At 53.4% G+C, this 20,141-nt stretch overlaps 3 protein-coding genes across 7 annotated transcripts; 1 reads left to right on the forward strand and 2 right to left on the reverse strand.

The window, feature by feature from the left end:
• Positions 1 to 50: 50 nt before the first annotated feature.
• Positions 51 to 4,902, reverse strand: TERB2 (telomere repeat binding bouquet formation protein 2). Of its 2 annotated transcripts, none has more exons than XM_080607376.1 (6): positions 4,549 to 4,902; positions 2,999 to 3,144; positions 2,673 to 2,734; positions 2,108 to 2,220; positions 1,922 to 2,013; positions 51 to 1,412 (listed from the first exon to the last, which is right to left on the reverse strand). In XM_080607376.1, exons 1-6 carry the CDS (start codon positions 4,698 to 4,700, stop codon positions 1,267 to 1,269), a joined length of 711 nt encoding a protein of 236 aa, XP_080463502.1. In that variant the 5' UTR covers positions 4,701 to 4,902; the 3' UTR covers positions 51 to 1,266. The 2 variants fall into 2 exon arrangements, with proteins under 2 accessions (XP_080463502.1, XP_080463503.1); XM_080607377.1 differs by having other exon boundaries at positions 3,706 to 4,685.
• Positions 4,903 to 8,383: 3,481 nt separating this feature from the next.
• B2M (beta-2-microglobulin) lies at positions 8,384 to 11,800 on the reverse strand. Its single transcript, XM_080607384.1, has 4 exons — positions 11,641 to 11,800; positions 11,253 to 11,531; positions 10,439 to 10,480; positions 8,384 to 9,095 (listed from the first exon to the last, which is right to left on the reverse strand). The coding sequence occupies exons 1-3, from the start codon at positions 11,714 to 11,716 to the stop codon at positions 10,467 to 10,469; spliced, it is 369 nt and encodes a 122-aa protein (XP_080463510.1). The 5' UTR covers positions 11,717 to 11,800; the 3' UTR covers positions 8,384 to 9,095; positions 10,439 to 10,466.
• Positions 11,801 to 12,034: 234 nt separating this feature from the next.
• Positions 12,035 to 18,268, forward strand: PATL2 (PAT1 homolog 2). 4 transcript variants are annotated; one of them, XM_080607383.1, is made up of 19 exons: positions 12,035 to 12,161; positions 12,665 to 12,767; positions 12,961 to 13,253; positions 13,463 to 13,531; positions 13,618 to 13,683; positions 13,770 to 13,937; positions 14,115 to 14,201; positions 14,597 to 14,751; positions 15,063 to 15,146; positions 15,228 to 15,366; positions 15,543 to 15,663; positions 15,742 to 15,839; positions 16,147 to 16,191; positions 16,320 to 16,453; positions 16,697 to 16,856; positions 17,195 to 17,335; positions 17,417 to 17,514; positions 17,593 to 17,742; positions 17,983 to 18,268. In XM_080607383.1, the coding sequence occupies exons 1-19, from the start codon at positions 12,138 to 12,140 to the stop codon at positions 18,020 to 18,022; spliced, it is 2,175 nt and encodes a 724-aa protein (XP_080463509.1). In that variant the 5' UTR covers positions 12,035 to 12,137; the 3' UTR covers positions 18,023 to 18,268. The 4 variants fall into 4 exon arrangements, with proteins under 4 accessions (XP_080463509.1, XP_080463506.1, XP_080463507.1 ...); XM_080607382.1 differs by lacking the exon at positions 12,035 to 12,161 and adding an exon at positions 12,177 to 12,370; XM_080607380.1 differs by lacking the exon at positions 12,035 to 12,161 and having other exon boundaries at positions 12,176 to 12,767.
• The last annotated feature ends 1,873 nt before the right edge of the window (positions 18,269 to 20,141 follow it).

A 20,141-nucleotide genomic window follows, 5' to 3' on the forward strand; every position in this document is an offset into this window, starting at 1 on the left:
GTGTGAAGAGGACTTGACACCTTCACATTTGTGAGTGCCTTTTGGGGGTCTTTTCTTGGGGCATGAGGTGCAAAGCTGTTATTTTACAGGTTTTCCTGCAGGCATGCGTGCTTGCTGCTCTCAGGATGGCGGTGCGCAGCCAGGAGAGGGCGAGCGTGGTGTGTCCTCGCCGTCAGCGCCTCCCAGCTTTGTGCTGTGCTGCTTGTGAGTGGGTAGCTCTCAGGGTCGTGCTGTGCCAGAATAAAAGTTGCCTTTTATAACCGCGTTTGTGACTTTTAGTGCTTAAATGAAAGAGGGAGAAATCTGATTTTATTTCTATGAGGGGAACAAACTGGGCTGAGCAGAGCACTGTGTCTGGGGGTGGAAGCTCCCCCGTGGAGACAGGCCCCAAAGCCCCCAGCAAGACACCCCATCCACTAGCCATGTCCCCAGGGGGCAGCAGGCATGGGAGAGCTGTGATCTTCACCCCCAAGACTTCTCCCATCCTGTATGCACAGGCAGAGGACCTACAAGTCCCTGCCGTGGCTGTTGGCATCATCCAGCACCACAGCCTGTGGTCACGGTGCCCTGGGCACCCCTGGTGAGGCGAGGGGTCTTGGCACAACCACCTGCAGTGCTCAGTGCACCTGTGACTGGTGTGGGTTTTACTGAGGGGAAGTTTAGGGCCTGCTCTCAAAACCCATACAAGCCCACGAGTGCTGTGGGGCACTGGGTCCTACAGGCAGGGCTGTGATGAGAAGCCACTTCCTTCTCCGCTCTGCGTGTTCTTCCAAGGCTGCTGTTTGCAGCCATGGGTCGACTGACTTAAGTACTCCATACAAATAAAAAGGCAAAGGGTTTGGTCTTTTGGAGATGCATCTATATTTGTGTGTTCTGTGGAATTTGTTTTAAATAGTTAGGAATAAAATGTTTACAACAAATGTAGCCGGGTATTTAAATGTACACTGAACATGCTGAGCTGTAGTCAGGATGAACGAAACAGGGCTAATTTATAAATTCCCCCAAACACCACGGAGATTTAACCACAGAATTCTCAGCTCAATACCACCAATCTCTTCACTATTTAACTAAAACACGGTGAGAACACAGACTGACTGACAGTAAAAATAACCATAAGTCTGCATCAGAAAATCTAACTGCGGGATGTTGCTAACCAGAATTGAATTGCCGTACATGGCTGACAGCATTTTGGCAGCACTCAGTTAAGCTGAGTTACAGCTGTTACTTACAGCTACTTACAGCTACTTACAGCTGTTAACCTGTTACTTACAATTTTCTTTTCATTTTTGTTTTCACATCAGAGTAAACTTTGATTTCATTTTGAATCCAGTACGCTGTGTAACCCGAGGTGCCAGGAATGAAATCACGTAGCTCTCCGACGTACTTCTTCATGTCACGAGCAGAGGTGTAGCCTAGGAATGGAAAGTGCTGGTCTCACCGCGGGAGCCCTGAGCTACCTAATTTCTCATTTCTCAGCTGAAATGAGAACTATGGAAAATGAGAAATGCTGAGGGGAAGGGACCAATTCCAGCTGTGCCCTCGGAATTACAGCAAAGGCTGATCGCGCTCTCAAGTTTCTAATGACTGGAAATTGGTGTCAGATAACGTCTAGGGAAACAGAGCTCTGATCTACCACCCAGGAATTTCAACCTTCTTACCCTACACAACTGCTGCACCACTTCAGATATTTGCACATGCCATGCAAATTAGGACAATGAGCAATAAGCAGTTTCCATCAGAAACAAGCAGTGTCTACAAAAAAACTACAATCTTTCAGGTTAAACCTGTAGCCATTTTTGAGTCCAGCAAGAGTAAAAGGGAAAAGAGCAATCCCAAGGGGTGAGTATGACTTCATCAGCACCCACAGCTGTTTTCGGGCAAATTTTCCACTTATTACAAGCCTACCTATGCTACACATTACCTGTCACCATGTTATTCATCGGGTATTCCTTAAGTGCATGGTATGAAAATTCCCCCTGGGTCGATGCTCTTGAGCCTGGGTTTTCTTCACTGCTGTATTGGGGGAGAAAGATGTTATTTCCTTCATGTTGGATGTCTTCTGAAAGGCAAGGGCATATCCAAATCCTACCATCGAGGCCTGAAATACCTTTCAGAGAGGTTCAGTACATCCTCCATCACATCTTGCTTGCAGTCTTTTCTCACCATCTCTGCTTCGTCCGGCAGATCTTCATTAGGTTGAAGACCTTCATTAGGTCTCTGCTAGTGTCAGCACAGAGTTAGTTTAAAATTGCGCCAAGTCCATTTGACTTGAGGCAGTTTTAGAAATCCTGATTTCCAGCATATTTTATAATAAAGTTTTAAAGATGATGATGAATTTTGATTCAAAAGTACTGAGAAATCCTTTCAAGAAGACAGCACACAGTAGGAATTGTCATGGGGAAAGAAAATGCTGCACCAAAAGGGCTGGACTCAGACCTCAGCAACAGGCAGTCCCCAGAAGAATGTGCAGACTGTGCGCCTGCATGGGCAAGAGAGAAAATCCCTCCTGCATGTCCTAATATTCTGTCCCTGTGTTGTCACACTGAGAGGGACACATGCAGCACAAGTGCAAGAACATTTCATCCCATATTTGGGTTGAGGGTCTGGGATGAAAACCAGTTGCTACAACTGATTTTTACATCACCTCCTGCAGTATGTATTTCTCATCTTACCTGTTCTGCAAGGGAATCATCCATCTGCTCCCAAATAAAGCCACCAGTTTTTCTTCTGATTTCTGCCATGAACAAAAGTAAATGACTGTAAAAGCATGAAATAAGAAGACTGCCCAGTGGTGCAGGAGCTCACCGAGTGGCATTGCTCCCTAACACAGTATAATAGATGGAGCATTAACTCCTCAGCCTCAGGGAGGAAGAATTGTTCCCAGCAGAAGGAAATCCCCCACCCTCAGGGCAGAGGGGACCAAGGATTGATGCCGGTTGGCACCCCTGTGTGTACTGGGGAATAGAGAGCGCAGCACCCACCTGGTGTTCTCCCTCACCTTCTTGCAAGCAGGCAGGAGGCAGAACAAAGTGGCCCAGAACCACTGACTCCTTCATTTCTGCACTGGTGTTTGCCCATGCAGAGAGGTAGCAGGAATGGAAAACTGTAGCTCTGCCGTCCAAGTACTCCAGGCTCTCGTGTATTCTGAAAAAGAATGGTTCCTAACGGTAAGCCTGAAATAAAAGCAGAACAGAAACAGCTTTGGCTTCGATCAATCTGGAGATACAGGGCTAGGGGGCAGCTTTGGGTAAAACAAGTGTAAAAGGATGTGTGTTGTCATTAAAACTGACCTGCTTGGATCTTTTTGCCCTTTTGCAGGGTGAAAAAGTACCCTAGGAAAGACTGTTATTTTCTAACTCTGAGACTCTACCAGCAATGTCCTGTTCCAGCAGGATGGGCCAGGGAATGCTGTGGCTGAAGGAAGGGCTTTGTTTAAGGATCTGCTGGATTCCACTCCCAAAGCTGGCCTCGGTGTCTGAAAGCTTACAAAATCTAAGCCAATTCTAAGCAATAATGTGTTAAAACAACCTGCTTATTTCAGCCACTAGGAAAGCCTGGTGCAGAGGATCAGGAGAAACCATTCTCTCTCACATAAATATATTTGCGTGATAAGTTACACAGCTATTAACTAGTTGGAGGAAGATCCTGGATAGTCTTCTCTTACTTCTGTAGTTCTCCTGTAAAAACATTGTCAAGCTCTCTTACTTTTTATATGAAGCAGAAGGAAAATATCAATTCAACCCTTTTCCTGCTGGATTATTCTTGTCTCCAGTTTTGCTTTCACAATGTTCCGCCCTGGCTTTTTTTGCCTGTGGTTACTTCCTTGTTTACCCTGTGGCCTTGGGAATAGTGTCAGCTCTGTTTTAGACCCTGAGCTTTTTTAGCATGTCAGGTCAAAGGTAGCAAGAACAAAGCAGCACCATTACTTTGATTTACACAACTGAAGGCATCTTTTATCAGTTGTTTCTGTGCAGAGGTCTTGTACCAGCGCTAAGTGTAGGTGGGTTTTATTTTTGCTAGTACTGCTTGGAGTGTGAATGCAGTTTTATCAGCTCCTACCTTGCTCCGCTTCCCACACAAAAAGCTATGCCAGTATCAGCGCCGTCCTTTTCTCACAACACCGTCCCCAGTGCTGGCTTGAAGCCAGCCTCATGCATGGAAAGCTGCATTATTTTCACAGCCATTTTATGTTTTGTCTGGGATAGCTCTGGATACACTTTATTGTGGGTACAGGTTTTCACATGCATGAGCTCTGTATCAGACCAGACTAAGCAGTAAAACCCCAGCAGACCGCAGCAGTAACTGTACAAAGCACTTCCAAAACACCACCCTGACCTGCAGAGGATGTTTACACCCATTAAATACTGGGCTAACACAACTGTTAGCTGTGCTTTTACTTTTGCTGTCTCTACATGGCCGCACGGCTGAGCCCCTCCAGCACACCACGCATGCAATGGAAGGGGCTAACAGTGACCACAGACACTTCCCAAGCATGTGCCGGGCAGCGAGGAGGTGGCAGTGGCGGGGACAGCTGGGGAGAGGGACAACCTGCGGGTGTCGGGGTGGGCGGCATCGCTGCTGAAGAGGTAGTCAGCATCCTGCCAGCGGGTGAGCAGCCCTCCGCCAGCCACTGCAGGAGGAAGAACCAGGGTGAGGACGACGGGAGGCAACCCAGTGTGTGTCCACACACTCCAAGACATCCTCAGACCCTGATTTGTCCCCACATTCCATTATGTCCCCAATGCGTCCCTGCACACCCCAACATGTCCCTAGACACCAACGAATTTCCACACACCCCATTTCCATGCACCCCCACTGTGCCCCCCCAAACACACTCCATGTCGCCACATACCCTCAACGTGTCCCCACATACCCCAGTGTGTTCACCCACATCCCAGTGTGCCCCCCAACACACCAATGCATCCCCACACCTCAATGTGCCACCCCCCTCATGTGTCCCCCTGCACCCCAAGACAGCCCCACACACCCCAACATGACCCCAGACCCTCAGTGTGTCCCCACACACCCTAATGTGTCCCCACACCCCAAAACGTCCCCATATGCCCCAATGTGTCTCCACACCCCAATGTGTTCCCCCACACACACCTCAGTGTGCCCCCCAGTGTGTCCCCACAGACCAGTGTGCCCCCACACACCCCAAGACAACCCCACACCCTCCCAATGTGTCCCCCCACACACCTGTGGGTCTCCACATACTCCATGGCTCGACACGCCATTGCATCCCCACACCCCAATGTGTCTCCATACCAACATGTCCCCACATACCCCAATGTGCCCCCCACTAATGTGCCCCCCACCTCGATGTCCCTACACATGCCACGAGAGCCCTCCCCACCCCATTTTGTCCCCAAACACCCCAACACATTCCCACACATCCCAATGTTTCCCCAAGCCCCACTCATTCCAATGTGTCCCCACACCCCAGTGTGTCCCCCCACCACCCCAATGTGTCCCCACACACACCAGTGGGGCACTACATACCCCTTGTCCCCACACCCTGACACATCGCCACACCCCAAACATGTCCCCACACGCCCCAGTGCGCCTGGGGTATCCCAGGCCAGGCCCCATTATGGGCCCCACAGCCATGGGTCTCCCCGTGACCCATCCTGGGCTCCTCAAAGGGGGTCCCTGCCCCACTGAGGGCTCACCCCACAGCTGCTGAGGGCCGGGCTGGACGCTGCGGGAGAACCAGGCACGGCGGCCCCGGAACATCGCAGGGGAAGCCCTGAGGGGTGGCAGGCGCTGAGGTGAGGCGGGAACCTGAGGGGCAATGGCGGCGGCGGGAAGCGCTGAGGGGCAGCCGGGCGGGGAGGCGGGAAGGGACCTGCTGAGGGCTCTGAGCGCCTCTGGAGCCCCAAAATAGCTCAGGATGGTTTCAGCTAGACACACAGATGGGCCAAGTGGGACTTTTTAACCAGCTGAGGTAGGTTTACGTACAAGGCTTGACCACCATGTCCTCCAGAAATGCTCCATGACTTAGCCTGGCTGGTGACACCTCTGGAAACCTGAACAGAGTTGAATATGCCCCAAACAGGCAAGTGATATGTCAGCAGTACTGAAAAGTGAAGCAGAAAGCCCTGGTCTTTGATTCATACTCATTTTTCATCAGGTTTTTACACAATCTGAAGTTGTAAAGATAAGCATTTGGAGGTGCACCAGCATCTGGAGATTTCTGCTTGTTTCCACTTTTCCAGGAGGACGTCTATATTCAGTTGTCTTGAAAGATTTTCCCCTCCTCTTATGCCTGAGCCCTTTGTTTTTTTTCTCCCTGTCATGCAGGAACTGGGGAAGTGTCAGAGACTCTAAGGGGACGTGGCGTTGAAGAAGTAACCCGTTCTAAAAACACATACTTGGTTGATCTGGGAAACAGCTTGCTTTCAGCAAAACTGCTCGTAATTCATAAAGCACAAATGAGGCTTGTTTCATGCTTCATACTTGCCAAGATATCCCTCAACAACTCCATCCCCTAGGAACTCGCACTGAAAAAACTGCAGCAGTAGTGCAAGTACATCCCAGATACCTCTGGACCCCCCCCCCCAGCTGGACCCCCCCTCAAACAGAGAACATTTTTCTAGAAATGATCCCAAAAGTCAGGTGTTAGCCAAAATTCGCCAGCCTTTGGGACTGCCATGCATCATACTCCCCAGAAAGGGGATTTTTGAGTACGCTGACAAAATAATTCCTAAGTAATACCACAAAAAGCCCACAGATGCAATCAGGGCAACAACTTCCCTAGTGCAGCATGATGTTGTTGGATGTTTCCTTCAGCAATGTGGTCTTTTTGCACCACCTGTGCCGTAGCATTTTCAGCTTGTGCAGAGCTCACGTCTTAATTAGGAGGAGGTTTTCCTATTGGTGCAATACACCCGGCATCACTGGATGCATTTGCAGCCAGTAAAGGGAAAGCCAGGGTGGTGGCAGGTACCTGGTGGCTCTCCATTAATCAGAGGAGGCCAGGACACGGTCTGTGGCTCAAGCCACCTTGGGTTCTTGCAGCAGGCTGTGCTGCTCCAGAAGGGTCTCTGGAGGGAAACTCCCAACCTTGTCTTCCTTCCCAAACCATCTTCTACCACTGGTGCGGCTGGCTGGTATTCAGAGCATGGCTGACTTTGCAAGCTGAGCTCTGCAGTGGCTTGGGTGAGCTCTGCTGTCCCAGGCTGGGCAATGTGTGTTTTGCATGGCCACCCAGGCGTGACATCCTGGTTTGAATGCTCCTGAGGGTTCCCCTTGCTCCTGCAGAGGACAGCACCTCAGACCGACACCCCTCCCCCCCCCCCCCCCCAAGGTCCTGAACCCATCTTTGTACTCACACAGGATTTTTCTGGATAGGGAACATGTAACCCACCACCAACACCCCAGTGGAGACCCCAAGGTCTTCATCTGCCTCCTCCACCTGAGACTGTTGGGTTGAACAAAGGGTCCGGAAGAAGATGGACAGCAACCCCTGGGTAAGACCAGTGCCCCACCAGCACACCTTTCCTGCTGGATAGAAATTCCCAGAGCAGCTAGCATTTCCTGACTGATTCTAATCCGAGGCTAGGAGAGTGTGCCCCTTGTAGTAAACAATTTGAGTAAAACATAGTTTCAAGCAAAGCAGAAAGCCAGAGGTTTGCATATGGCAGGTTCTCTTCTCCGTGTTCATCATGGAAAGTGCAAATGTAACAGAAAAGGCTGTGAAGTAAACTGAGATTGGGTAAACCTTGAGTATGTGATGCCTTGGCATATGCAAGCCTCAGTGAATCTTTACCCATGAGAGCAAGTGCAATAAACCACACACACCAGGTAGCTAGGAATCTTTGTTCAGGTATGAGCTCTGTGCTAACCAGATCCCCCTTGATCTAGCAGGACCAAGGAATCACAACAGCTGCTTCATAAAATTAAAGCAGGCTGCCCAGCTGTGCAGCACAGCTCCTGCAGTATCACCATTTTTGGGTAATGCCATCAAATTCTTGTTGAGCTTGAGGTGTGACAGAACAGCCCCCATAAGGCCATGTGCTGTAGCTAGCCCGTTGCAGAATTAAAAAAAAAAAAAAAAAGAAAAAAAAAGAGGAAATGAAACTAGCTGATACATCCTGCTTCCCCTCAGTCCATCTTTGACACCACATGCCGTGAAAAGCCTTAGCCAGATGTCCTGTTTTTGTTTGTTTTTTCCCCTTTGAGGGACTAAGTGGCTCCCCCCCAAAAGGAAAGTGTGCTTGCACCTTCTCAGTGGGGGAAAAAAAGTGCAGCCAAGTGCAGCTCCACCATACTCTGGATCAGCCCATGACCCAGCAGCCAGCAGAGTCCAAAAAATTGGTTCAGGCTGGTACAGGACTCTGGAGAAATACTTTAAAGACAAATACACTTCAGAAAGACAGACTCCTTTTAAGTTTTCTGATTGTATTTAGATAAAAATTACGTACACTTCAGACCACTAAAGAGCTACAATTTTCTAATGGGTAATGCAGACACTTATACCTATGTGCTCAGAAAAGCCTAGTTAGCATACTAGTTTGGGGTGAAGGATATTTTAATGATAAGCTGTAATAATAGTTCTTTAATAATGATTCTACAAAACCAACCAATTGTCGCTACAGCCAGACATGTTTATGGAGAGCAGATGTCAGAGGTTGTTTTTTTTAATTATATTACTGGGGGGGTAGTTATGCACACGTTTTGAAGGTGTGAATTTGCATTACAAATCTCCTGGTACATAGCCAAATTTTCAGAATTCCCCCCTCCTTCCCCCCACATCAGCTCACTTTGCATCTCCATTCTAACCACCAGGTCAGGGTGGTTCAACAGTACAGCATGACTGCGCTTGCAGAACATCTGCCACATGCCTCAGTGTTCAAGCCCTCCCTCCCTCCCTCCGCCCACTTTTCCTCTCAATTCCTCAGCATTTTAATTTCATAGTGAAAAAGGCCAGGAACATAATACAGCGAGTTCAGACAACCACTATTAACTGTAGGTGACCCCTAGCATTGTAAAGAGAAGGAATTTCATGATGAAGACAATTGCTCTTTTCCATCATATGCAGAAAGGACAGAAGCTCAAATTCATTTTGACTTGCAGGGCAAAAATCTTCAGACCTGCATGGGAGAGAGAAGACTAGCATCAGTCACTCTGCATAGCTTCAATCATAATTTTTTAGGAAGAGCTTTCCACAGGGGAATTCTAACTGCAGAGTCCCAGCTACAGGCACACAGACCCACCGTTGAACACTGCAGAAACCACTTTCAATCCCTTCTGCCCTGGGGGTTCAGACTTCAACAAGCTTAGATGATCAGTGCTCTGCACCCTAAACACTGTCTGCACAGACATTCTTGCTTTATCCTGCTCTCGCCTCCTCTAACCCAGCTCTGCAAATCCTTACCCCCAGACTCCAACAAAGTCAGGACTGTCGCTGCCCTACAGTCCCAGCCCAACCAAGCTTGGCATCCCTCACCATCAGCAACCTTCATGCAGACATCCCACTAAAACCACTGGGGCACGGCATACCCCAGGCCCAGCTCTACGGCTGGGTCTCCATCCCCAGGGAAGTGGCAGAGGTGCCATATCATTTGTCTGAGCTCTGTAACCCAGAATTGTCTGTACTGCATCGAATCACAGGCCCATTTACCTCAGCAATGTGTCCCAGGCAGCAGCTACAAGAAAGTATCTAACCGCTTGTGGCATCCCTTCTAAATATTCTTCCAATCCAACCATTTTCCACTCTGGGTGAATTTCCTGAGCCTTTCCCCATCCCTCAGTACCACACACATTTCTGCTGCTAATTAAGAGTATATCCTGTTCCTCATCCCAGAAAGCTGGTGACCTCACCTCCAGTTTTCTGTCCCTGAAGACCAACACCCCTCCCAGCCTTTGTTGGAGACCTTTAGGGAAAACAGCACTAGACAGTGGCAAGGAAAGGACTCTGATCTTTCTACATCTTACGAAGCGATGCCCAAGGGTTTTTCCAAAGTCCATGTGACTCATGACTCAGTCTCAGTCTTTGTTAACATTTTCTGAACCAACGGGAGGGACGGGGGTAATTCCTGTAAGGCCTGGCAAAGGCTTGTCCTGCACATCGTCAATAATTATCCAGCCTCAACCGGAGTACTCAACAGAGGAGTTTCAGTTTCAGCTGGCACCGCAGCTCTTACAGCCACACATCCTCAATTTTCTCTATCAAGAGCTAAGCTAGCTGTTTACACCGATCTGTGCCTCGCACATCACAAGTTACCAAAATAACACCCTATGCCCAGCGCAGGATTAACCATATTTAGTAAGTAGTAAGAGCTTCAGAATAGCTCTGTCCCCATTCAGTGGCAACACGAGGGGTTTTTGTGGTCGCTCTTTTTGTTCCTCAACTCTGCAAGCTACATACTTCCCTCCACAGAGAGCAGTCCACGTTCCCTTTACCACCGGCACACAAAATACGAGTGTAACTCACCGTGATTATCACATGTGATAAACACATCTTAGTAGTCTGGATCTACAAGAAAGAAACACAGAGCATTAGGCTTCAGAGCAAACAGCAGTCCCTCCCTGCAGTCACTGTAGGGCCCACCCTTGTGGGGAACAGCCTCACAGAGCTACCCTTGCTTGGCTTTGTGCTTCCTGCCACCAACCACAGACCAGGTCACCAAAAATCACTCCCCACTGTTGCATTCTTCTTTATGCTCACCCCAGGCATCACGCTTTACTCTTAGAAGGCTTCACCCAACAACCAAGGGCTGGAAAGATCTTGGTTTGCCTCAGGAGATGCCCAGCAGCCCTCAGACCAGAACTTCATGCTCACATGCTGCCATCAGCATTAAGAGGAGCACCAGAAGTCTTGGCTTGGAAGACAGGAATTTCAGTAAGCGTGATCTAAACAGTGTCATTCTTTACCACTAGATTAAAGCCAAAAATCATTGCATCACCCATCTTTTTTAGATAAATCCACCCAGAGAATTCCATTAACAGTTGTCAGGCACAGCATAGGCAGGCCAGGAAGCCAGGGACCAACTACCTAGAGAACCTTTGGCAATACCAAAGCAAACCTTTCCTATCTGCTGCGAACTAACTCTCGCATGGGTTTGGAACAGTCTTTTCAGGCCTTGGCTGAAACCAAGTTAATTTTGCTGGTGCTCACATATGTCTAGAACAAGCCCTTCAAAACCCACCCCGTTACAGCACCCTGTTTCTAGAGAGGCTGAGATAGAAATCAGTGAAGCTTGGCTTCTGGACACGAACAACAGTGACAAGCAGAGAGGAAACCATACCCCATCGGAAGGACTGGGGCTCCGTGAAAGCCTCGTGGTCCACCCTGCAGGTGTAGACGTCACTCTTGGTGGGCGTGAAGGTGGCGTACACCAGGCGGTGGAAGGTCCAGTCGTCGTTGAAGGACATGTCGGAATACTTGACGTTCTTCATGGGCTCCCCATTCTTCAGCAAGGTGATGTCGATCTTGGGGGGGTGGAAGCCCTCCACGTAGCAGTTGAGGACGTTCTCGGAGCCCGCGGTGACAGGGTGCCGGGAGTACACCTGCACCTTGGGTGCCGCTGCGGGGGGCAAGGCAGCGCTGAGCGCCGGGGCCACCGGGGACGGCGAAGTCCCGGGGGCGGCCCCGTCACCGCCGCTACCGCGCCCCTCGCGGCGCCGGGCACTCACCCTTGGCCTGCCCCAGGCCGAGCAGCGCCACCAGCGCCACCAGCGCCACGATCGCCGCCTTGGCCGCCAGCTCCATGTCTCCGCCACCCGACCCGCGCCTCTCCGTTCTCCTCGACGAATGGCTCCGCCCGCGCGCCCGCTCCTATTTATCACCGCCGCGGCGCGCGGCCAATGGCGAGGCGGCCTCTCCGCCGCGTCACTGGTATCCATGCAGACGGGCAGCACTGAGGTTGGAGAAACCAGCCGGCGGCGCGGCGCGCGTGCGCAGTGCGTGCCTTTCGCTTTCGCTTTCGTTTCCACCGCCCTAACGGGAGCCCCGCAACCGCAGCCCCGCCCCGCCCCGCCCTCGGACCCCCGCGGGGCACGAGGGGGGGCGTGGCCTGTCCGAGGGGGCGGGGCGGGGCGGCCGCGCATGCGCGGTGCCGGCGGCCGGTAAAAGGCGGCGGCGGGGGCAGCGCGGCCCCGTAGAGGGAGGCGGGGGCGGGCGGTGCCGCGGCATGGCGGAGGGCGGCGAGCCGGTTGTGAGTGCCCGCCCTGCCCTGCCCTGCCCCGTCCCGCTCCGCCCCGGCACGGCTCTGCTCGGGGCAGCCTTCCCTCCGCTGTCCTTCTCGCTGCCGCGGCGGGGTGTTCACTCTGAAGCCTAATGGTGGCGCGTGGGGACCGCTAGGGTTCTTCACGGCACTCTTTGCTGGCAGCTGCGGTGCTGGTGCTCTCGTGTCAGGGTGTTTCCGTGGGTGTTTGCGCTGTGCTGAGCTCAGCGGGTCCTCGCTGGGTTAGGCTTGGTCCCTGGGAGCCACAAGTGGCAGGGCTGGGGAGCAGGTGGGCCCTGGCACCGGGCTGACCCGTGCTGGTGCCTGGGGGTTGCTCCTGCTCTTCTCTTCCAGCTGCGGGGCAGCCATGAGCTGTGGGACTAGCAGCAAGGAAGGGCTGGGTGTCCCGCCGTTATGGGGGCTGGTTAGGGTTTCTTCTTCCCCAGCTGTCTCCTTTGGTGGTGTCCATGCTGCTTTTGCCTTCTCACCCCCAGATCCTTGAGGACTACCTGCTAGTGGAAGATGTGCCTCTGCTGCAGGAGATGGCCGAGGAGGATGAGGAGCTTGACCTGTACAATGAGATGACATTTGGGTTGGGTAAGGTTAAGGGGAGCCCCAGACTTGGGCTGACCAGCCAGCACCTGGTGGGATGAGGATAGAGGTTGGGGGTGAGGAAGGTGTTCCCCAGGTGGGGTGTGTCCTTATGCCTAACAAAGAGTTCAGTAGGGAGCCTGGTGGCATTTTCCTGGGCACTTATTTACCCCCAACACACTCTGCTTTCCCCTGCAAGACCGTGACTCCACTGAGGAGGATGCTGCGAAAACCCAAGTGCCTTTGGAGAGGAGCCCTGAGCTTGTGGAGACCAAGGAGGAGCCCCAAGCAGATGAGGGGCAGCCACCATCAGAGGAGCAGGGAGAGCCCCAGAGTGAAGGTGGGATGGAGCCAGAGGCTGAGCAGGTGGGCTCCGAGGAGGAAGAAGAAGAGGAAGAAGAGTTGGGGGCTGAGGAACAGCATGAGGATGAGCCCAACGACTTGGGAGACCCAGCGGTGATGAGAGCTGTGCAGAGCAAGCCCACACTGGAGGTGATGCCTGAGTGGGGTGGGAGGGGGACCCAGGTGCTGAGCCCCCAGTGTCCAAGCAAAGATATTGATATGGACCTGCCGCTTGTCCTTCCATCCACACACTGTGGGTTGTGCCCTACAGAGGGCAAGGAGTGGTTCTGGGAGGGACAAGGGCAGGCCCATGGTGCTGTGGCCAAGTGTGTGCCATTAACTGTCCTTTTTGCTCCCAGAGCCAGGACTCAGCAGTGCTGGACAGCAGGATTGGCTCTGTCTGGGCAGAATTTGGCAAAGAGGACATGGTAAAAATGTCCCCTCCTCATTGGTGACAGGGTCTGAGTGTTCCCTGCCCCTCTCCTCCCCATGCTGACCTGTCTCTGTCTTCCAGCTGGCCATGGAGCCCATGGTGTGGGGCTCCTGCCCCAGCAGCATCACACCCCACCACATGCTGGAGGTGGGTCCTAGGGGTATCCCCACCTGTCCCCTGTTGTGGCATGTGGACAGGGCTGCATTCCCATCTCTTGCTGCTTCTTCCCACAGGACAAAGCCATCCTGCAGGTCCTGGAGACGCCCCCTCCTGCCGCCAACGTGGCCCTCGACTTCCTCGGCTCCCCTGTCCAGAGGGGGTATGCGGGCTCTCCCCGGCTCAAGCGCCCTGACTTCAGAGGGATGTCCCCCAAGTCTTTCCCCCAGCGCTTCCTCCGGCAGGTACGGGCTCTCAGGGTGTCTTGCTCACCCCTTCCTCTGCCCTCTCTGCTCCAGAAGCTGTCCCCAGCTCTGCGATGCCTCTGTCCCCTATGAAACCCACCATCAGGCTGGGATTCGTGGCTGTGACCACATTACCAGTGCCCAGCTGGTCTCAGTAATGTCTACTTGTCTCTGCAGCAGCCGCCTTTGATGCCGCGCTCCACGTGCTCCCCTCGGCCCTTCCCACCAGCCCGCAGAGCTTCTTCTCTCTTTGCTTCCAACCAGGTAATGCAGCAGGCCACCACTGTCCCCACAGATGGTACCATGTCCTGGAAGAGCCACCTCCAAGCACAGCTCAGCACCTCCCCAGGCAGCAGCTTTTCCATCTTGGTCTCATCCTGGGTGCCCTTCTCCATACATGATGGGGAGGGTGTAGCTATGGCTTCATGAACCTGTTTATTCTGATGTCCCTGCACTGGGTGTGACCTTGTGCTTGGTGGCATGTTGGAGCACTGCTGATGGATCTGGGGTGTGCTGGGCAGCAGCATGACGCCAGGGTACCCTTGCCTGGGATGGGAGCATGAAATGTGACATTGGCAGAATCAGGCCATCCCTCCAGGAGCCCTTGGAGGTGACAGCAGGGTGTCCTGCCACCTGACTGCTTCTTCCTTCCTTTCCAGTCCACGGGGTACGCACCTCCAACCCCTTACAGGCCCCTGTCACCCAACATTGGCACCCCGCCGCGGCCCCTTGCCATGCACTTCGGCCCGATGTCTCCATCTCTGGACCCCTCTCCCTTCTTCAGCCCCTCAGCCAGCAGCCAGTTCAACTTCAGGTAGAAGGGGCGGCGAGTCGGGTTTTGAAGCTGGGTGCAGGGGAGGGGTGCTGCAGCCCCCAGAGAAGCTGGTGGCTCCATGGGGATGGCTCAAGTGTGGGTGCTGAGCCCTGCTTGTGATGGCAAGGAGGTTTTTGGTCCGAGTGAGTTCAGGATGGACAGGAGTGCCATGAGCACATCACTGCCCACCATTGCAAACCAAAGGAGTTGGGGGCCCTTGTGGGACCATGCTGAGAACAGACCAGGGGATGTTCCAGGGGATGCGCTGGAGCCACCGCAGTGTTTTCAGCCTTCGCTGTCGCCCTTCCCAGCATGCCCAGCCACCTCACTCAGCTGCACCCCCAGCACCAGCGCATCCTGACCCAGCGGCAGCAGCAAGGCGGGACGGTGCAGAGGTATGGAGGGCCCGGGGGTCTTGGGAGTGCCCTGGGGGGGCTCTGGGTGCTTACGGCAGGCTGTGGTCTCCCCCGTGACAGTGTCTCCCCTAAGAAGCTGTGGTCCCCTAAAGCTGACCCTTATGCTGGGCTGATGACCTGCAAGGAAAAGGATTGGGTCGTCAAGGTGGAGATGATCCAGCTGCAGAGTGAGAACATGGATGATGACTACTACTACCAGGTGAGCCTCTACCATAGGTCCTGTGGGTCACGCAGCTCCTTGGGGCTGTGGCTTCCCACCCTGGGGAGCTGGAGGGAGCTGGGGCTTGGGGTGCTGAGCCCCATCCAGAAATGGGCTTGGCACAGGGGGCAAAAGGGCTTGGATGGTCCCAAGCTGCCCACCTGGCTCCCCCGCAGACCTACTACCATCGGCTGGAGCGCAAGCAGGCGGAAGAGGAGCTCCTGGGTGGGCGCAACAAGCAGGAGCCCCCCAAGCTGGTGACACCCTTCATCCAGAAAGTAGAGACCTACAACTCTGGTGAGGGGCCGTGGTGGTGGCCGGGGTGGGGTGTGGGATGTGGGGCACACTCTCACTGTGCCCCCCGCTCTCTTCCAGTGGTGCGCATTGCTGGCTCGCTGGGCCAGGTCGCTGTGTCCACCTGCTACAGCCCCCGCCGAGCCATTGATGCTGTGCACCATGCCCTGGTGGAGGAGGTAGGTGAGGGGACACTGGGCTCCAGGTCTTCCAGGTCTTGGAGCAATTTAGCAGGAGCAGTAGGAGCTGCAGCGTGGGTGTTGCTTTGGCTCTGGGTATGGGATGGGGTGCACAGCTGGATTGGGTAACACCTTGGTGGCATCAGCAGGGTGGGATGGGGCAGCCGGAGGTGGCCGTGGCTTCCGTGTGGGGTTGGTCTTCGTCCTGAAGTCACTTTGATCCCCAGGGAGCAGCTGGCCCAGTGCTCTGCTGGCGGTGGTGTCTGGTGCTGGCTGTAACTGTGCCTTCCTTTCTCCCCTCCTGAAGGCTGCGGGGAGCCACCGGCTTCGAGCGCTGCACAGGATCGAGAGGGTGAGTGGCCAGGGTCCTGATTTTGGGGCATGGTGCTGATGTAGCAGGGGCTTGGGTCTTGTCCAAGGAGCTCTGTGGGGAATGTCTGATGTTCCAAGCTGCCACCTTATCCCATGTTATTCCTCCAGCTCTTCCTGCAGCTGCTGGAGGTGGAGGAGATGCAGCGGAAGGTGTCCCTGGCCCCAGAGGAGCAGGAGCAGAAGACCCAGGAAGCGGGGCGTATCTACCAGGCCCTGAAAATCAGAGCTTGCAGCAGTGAGGAGTGAGTTTGGGCTGTGGTGAGGTGGGGGTGGGCAGCGTGTCCTGGTCCTAGCTGAGTTCCAAGTCATAGGTGATAGGCTCTCGTCTTCCATGTGTCACCATACTCTGTAGTGACCCTACATAAAAGTCTTGTCCTCCACTGGAGCTATGTAGGAGTGAGGGAGGTGATGCTGGTTCCTCACCCAGATGGGCAGAGGGGCTTCAGGTCCCTCAGAGTCTGTGCCAACAGAGCCTTTGTCCCCAGGGAGGCAGAGGATGAGTTCCTGCAGGTCCTGTGTGTGCGGAAAGGCAAGAAGCTCACAGCGCGGCTGCTGCCCCACCTGGCCTCAGAGCAAGCAGAGAAGATCCTGCTGACCATCACCCACCACCTGCCCTTCCTCATGAAGAAAGACGCATTGGATGAGGCGAGCACCTCCAGCTGGGGCAGGGGGTTACTGGGCTGCATCCTTTCCCTGTCACCCTGCCTGTGGGCATCCATCTTGATGGGTCCCAGCAAGGCTGGGTAGATGGTGGGGTCGACATGGGAAGAGGCTGCTGTGAAGGGCAGGTTCAGGGCTTTGCTTCTGCCCTTGTGGGGAGGAGGAAGAAAGGTCTTCAGGAGGAATTAAAGCAGTCCTGGTGGCTGTATACTCCTGGGATATGCAGCATCATCCTGAAACCCTGAAGGTGGGGTGGAGATGGGGCTGTGTCCATGGTGGGTTGAGCGGTCTCAGATCCCTGCTCTCCCCTCTGCCCTGCCCAGTCTCTTCCCCTGCTCTACAGCCCTTTGAATGAGGTGGTGGGCAGGATGACCTTCAGCAGGCTCATCGAGGTCCTGCAGGAGATTACCAGGCCCCTGCCTGAGTCCGACGAGTTTCCGCTCGCTATGGCCTTGAAGAACCAGGTATGTTGGGCATCCCCAGCATGCAGGGGGCATCATGGATGGACACACAGCCATGATGCTCCTCCTGGTGCTTCTCTGCAGTTTGGCATCACCTTGCTCTACTCCCTGCTGAGCCGTGGTGAGGGGCTGCTGTCTTCTGAGACACCACTGGAGCCACATGGCAGAGACTTTGAGACATGGTGAGGGGATGGGGCCATGTGAGTAGGGTTGGGATTGGCTGCCCAACAGGGCACTCACTGTCCCCTTGGTGTCTCCAGGACAGACACAGTGTTCTTGGTCGCTCGGGAGCTGTCACAAGTCCCCAAGGCCTCGTTGGTAGAGCCACTCTTCTTGCCCAGCAACCTCCTCTCACTCTTCTGCCGCTACCTGGACAAGCAGACTGTCCACCACCTGGAGGCCAAGATGGAGTGAGTACCACCTAGCACTGCCCCGTGCCCACCGTCCCTCTTGGATGGAGAGAGGGGACCTGGCGGGGGGACACCACGTCCCTGGGAGAGGAGCGATGGTTGGTGCTGGTGGCTCTCACTGCCCTGTTGGACATGAGTCTACAAAACTCTGTTGTGCTGAAGGACACAAGTCCATGTTGACCAATTTGCCCCTGTGATGGTGTGACAGCCTGATGCTTCAACCTTGCTCCTTCCTCACAGGTGCTCCCCGTTGCCATCGGAGGCTGCCATGCCATGCTAAGCCCTGAGAGTGGGGCAGGGCCTGATAAAAGGACTTTGAGTTTTGAAGCAACCAGAACTTGGGTGTGGGGCACTTTGGGTGAGCCATGGTGCACTGGCAGGGAACACGGGTAATTTATTTCGGCCTCACGCCCTGCAGCAGTGTGTGGCGGGTGCTGAGGCCGGTCTGCACAGGGGCACTGGGAGCACCTATGGGGGTGAATTTCTGTACAGCACTTGGAATAAAATAAAAAGGTGATTAACAAGCGCCTGTGGCTCCTGTGGGCAGCCACCGCTGTGCCTGAGTCCCCTGGCTCTAATAGAGGCATCACTGGAGCATGGGCCCTGAGACCCCCTGGTTGGGGATGGAGGGGGATCCAAGAGGGCAGAAAAGACAGCAAAGGGGGGGAAGACCCAGAGGACCCAGGAAGAGGATATAAGGGGACCCAGGAAGAGGATATAGGGGGATGGAGGAGAAGGCAATGATGAAAATGGACCTGATGGGAAACAGAGGAGGGGGGAAAAAAAGCCCATCAGCAGGGGAGAGGTTGTGGTCAGAGCTTGCATGGAGGCCAATGTCAGATGAGTGCGTATAAGGGGAAAGGAAAGGTCTATGCACACAGGAGGGGACATAGAGGGCATCTGGGTGTGCACAGAGGATGGGGGTCTGAACACATGGCTAGGGACAAAGAACCTCTTTCTGCTGAGGTCTTAGTCTAAGACATCTAGAGACATGGTCATGACAGAACACCTTGAAGTTACCACGTCTTCCTTGAGATACCTTAATAGACCATGATTGCTTGTGTTAGGACTAAAAACCCCGTTAGGTTGGCCTGGTGTGAAACTGCAGCAGGGTAAGACAAACATTCCGTGGAAAGCCCTGTCGTGCTGTTGTGACACGAACAAGGTGGAACTCTGTCCTTGTGATAACGCATGTTGTTTGTTCAGCAGATATGGTGCCAGGCCATAAGTCATCTGGCGTGGAAGAAAATACTGCCATCAGCACCGCACGCGCTGGCTGCTTGTGCTGTGCATAATTGCAGTAACCTATCAGGGGCTGCTGGGTGCTCCCTGGGACCAGGGCTGCCAATCAGTGCCTGCTCCGGGTCTGGGAGCGTGCAGGGGTATAAACGGAGCAAATTGCTCTGTGTCCCGTGAGGCAGGAACATCAACTGAGGTCAGCATTGCCTCTGTGGGGGCGCCCACAAGATGTTGATGCCTACTGCACCGGCAGGATGCCGACCACAACCTGCCTAAGTATCTATGGACTATTGGGTCTCACGGTGATGGACACCAATGACTGGGAAAAGCACCGTGCTCATCGGTACCCTTGTCATCACCCTGGGGCTGGTATGTATGTAAATAGCTCGTAAGAAAGTTTGCTTACTTTATATACACACACAGCTCTTTTGTGATCCTTGCTGAGCTGCACCTTCAGCTTCAGCCCCCAGAATCTAACTAGAACGCTGCTACAAGCTTATCCTCAGGTCCTCATCTAGGCATGAGAGGGTGCCTAGCCATAATGTTTGGTCTTAGTGTAGAAATTTTTGTGCTTCCTGCCTGGCTTCCAGCTGTGCAGTGGGATTTCTCCTAATCCTATGGGAGATTCCTTCTTCTTGTGCAAAGGAGACACCCATTTGCTCTTCTCATACAAACTGGGACACCCGAAGTGTTTTAGGACACCTATGTTTAAGCATCTGGATGGACGTCTATGGCACACAGAGGTCTAAACTTGACCCCCAAAGCTTCCTCTATATTCAAAAGAGGTTTTCACACCAGAAAGTCATCTTATCCTCTGGCTAATAGCAATAGTATATATTCCAAGCTCCAATCCTATGTAAATTAGAGTAGATTAATCTATCCTCAAGATGATCTCCTCTAGTGTCCACCCTGGATGGTGACCCTTATATTGAGCCCTGTAATGTACATCCTCAGAAATAAGGCAGTGTAAAATGAGAATGAAGCATTTAACCTCCAAATCTGTGGTCTGCTGAACAGCCACCAACTGATCTGTCACTTCAAGGGGGTGACACTTGGCAGGTTGTCTTCAGGGCATGGGAAAAAGGGTCAAGGGAAGTCAGATACTCAGAAGATAAAACTAGTAAGGTGAACCAGTGTGGAAAAGCATCAGCTTTAACGTT

The sequence above is a fragment of the Anser brachyrhynchus genome, assembly GCF_964034855.1.
Source record: "Anser brachyrhynchus genome assembly, chromosome: 11".
Classification (NCBI taxonomy): domain Eukaryota; kingdom Metazoa; phylum Chordata; class Aves; order Anseriformes; family Anatidae; genus Anser; species Anser brachyrhynchus.

Bases quoted from the DNA above. Each gene is read 5' to 3' on its own strand.
- TERB2 (XM_080607376.1), bottom strand. From the start codon at position 4,700: ATGTCTTGGAGTGTGTGGACACACACTGGGTTGCCTCCCGTCGTCCTC. The intron at 2,735-2,998 runs GTGAGGGAGAAC...TGTTCATGGCAG, and splicing joins TCCTGCCTGCTTGCAAGAAG to AAATCAGAAGAAAAACTGGT. The intron at 2,221-2,672 runs GTAAGATGAGAA...TGCTGACACTAG, and splicing joins ATGATTCCCTTGCAGAACAG to CAGAGACCTAATGAAGGTCT.
- B2M (XM_080607384.1), bottom strand. From the start codon at position 11,716: ATGGAGCTGGCGGCCAAGGCGGCGATCGTGGCGCTGGTGGCGCTGGTG. The intron at 11,532-11,640 runs GTGAGTGCCCGG...TGCCCCCCGCAG, and splicing joins CGGCCTGGGGCAGGCCAAGG to CGGCACCCAAGGTGCAGGTG.
- PATL2 (XM_080607380.1), top strand. From the start codon at position 12,638: ATGCTGCTTTTGCCTTCTCACCCCCAGATCCTTGAGGACTACCTGCTA. The intron at 13,254-13,462 runs GTGATGCCTGAG...TTTTGCTCCCAG, and splicing joins AGAGCAAGCCCACACTGGAG to AGCCAGGACTCAGCAGTGCT. The intron at 15,664-15,741 runs GTGAGGGGCCGT...GCTCTCTTCCAG, and splicing joins AGTAGAGACCTACAACTCTG to TGGTGCGCATTGCTGGCTCG.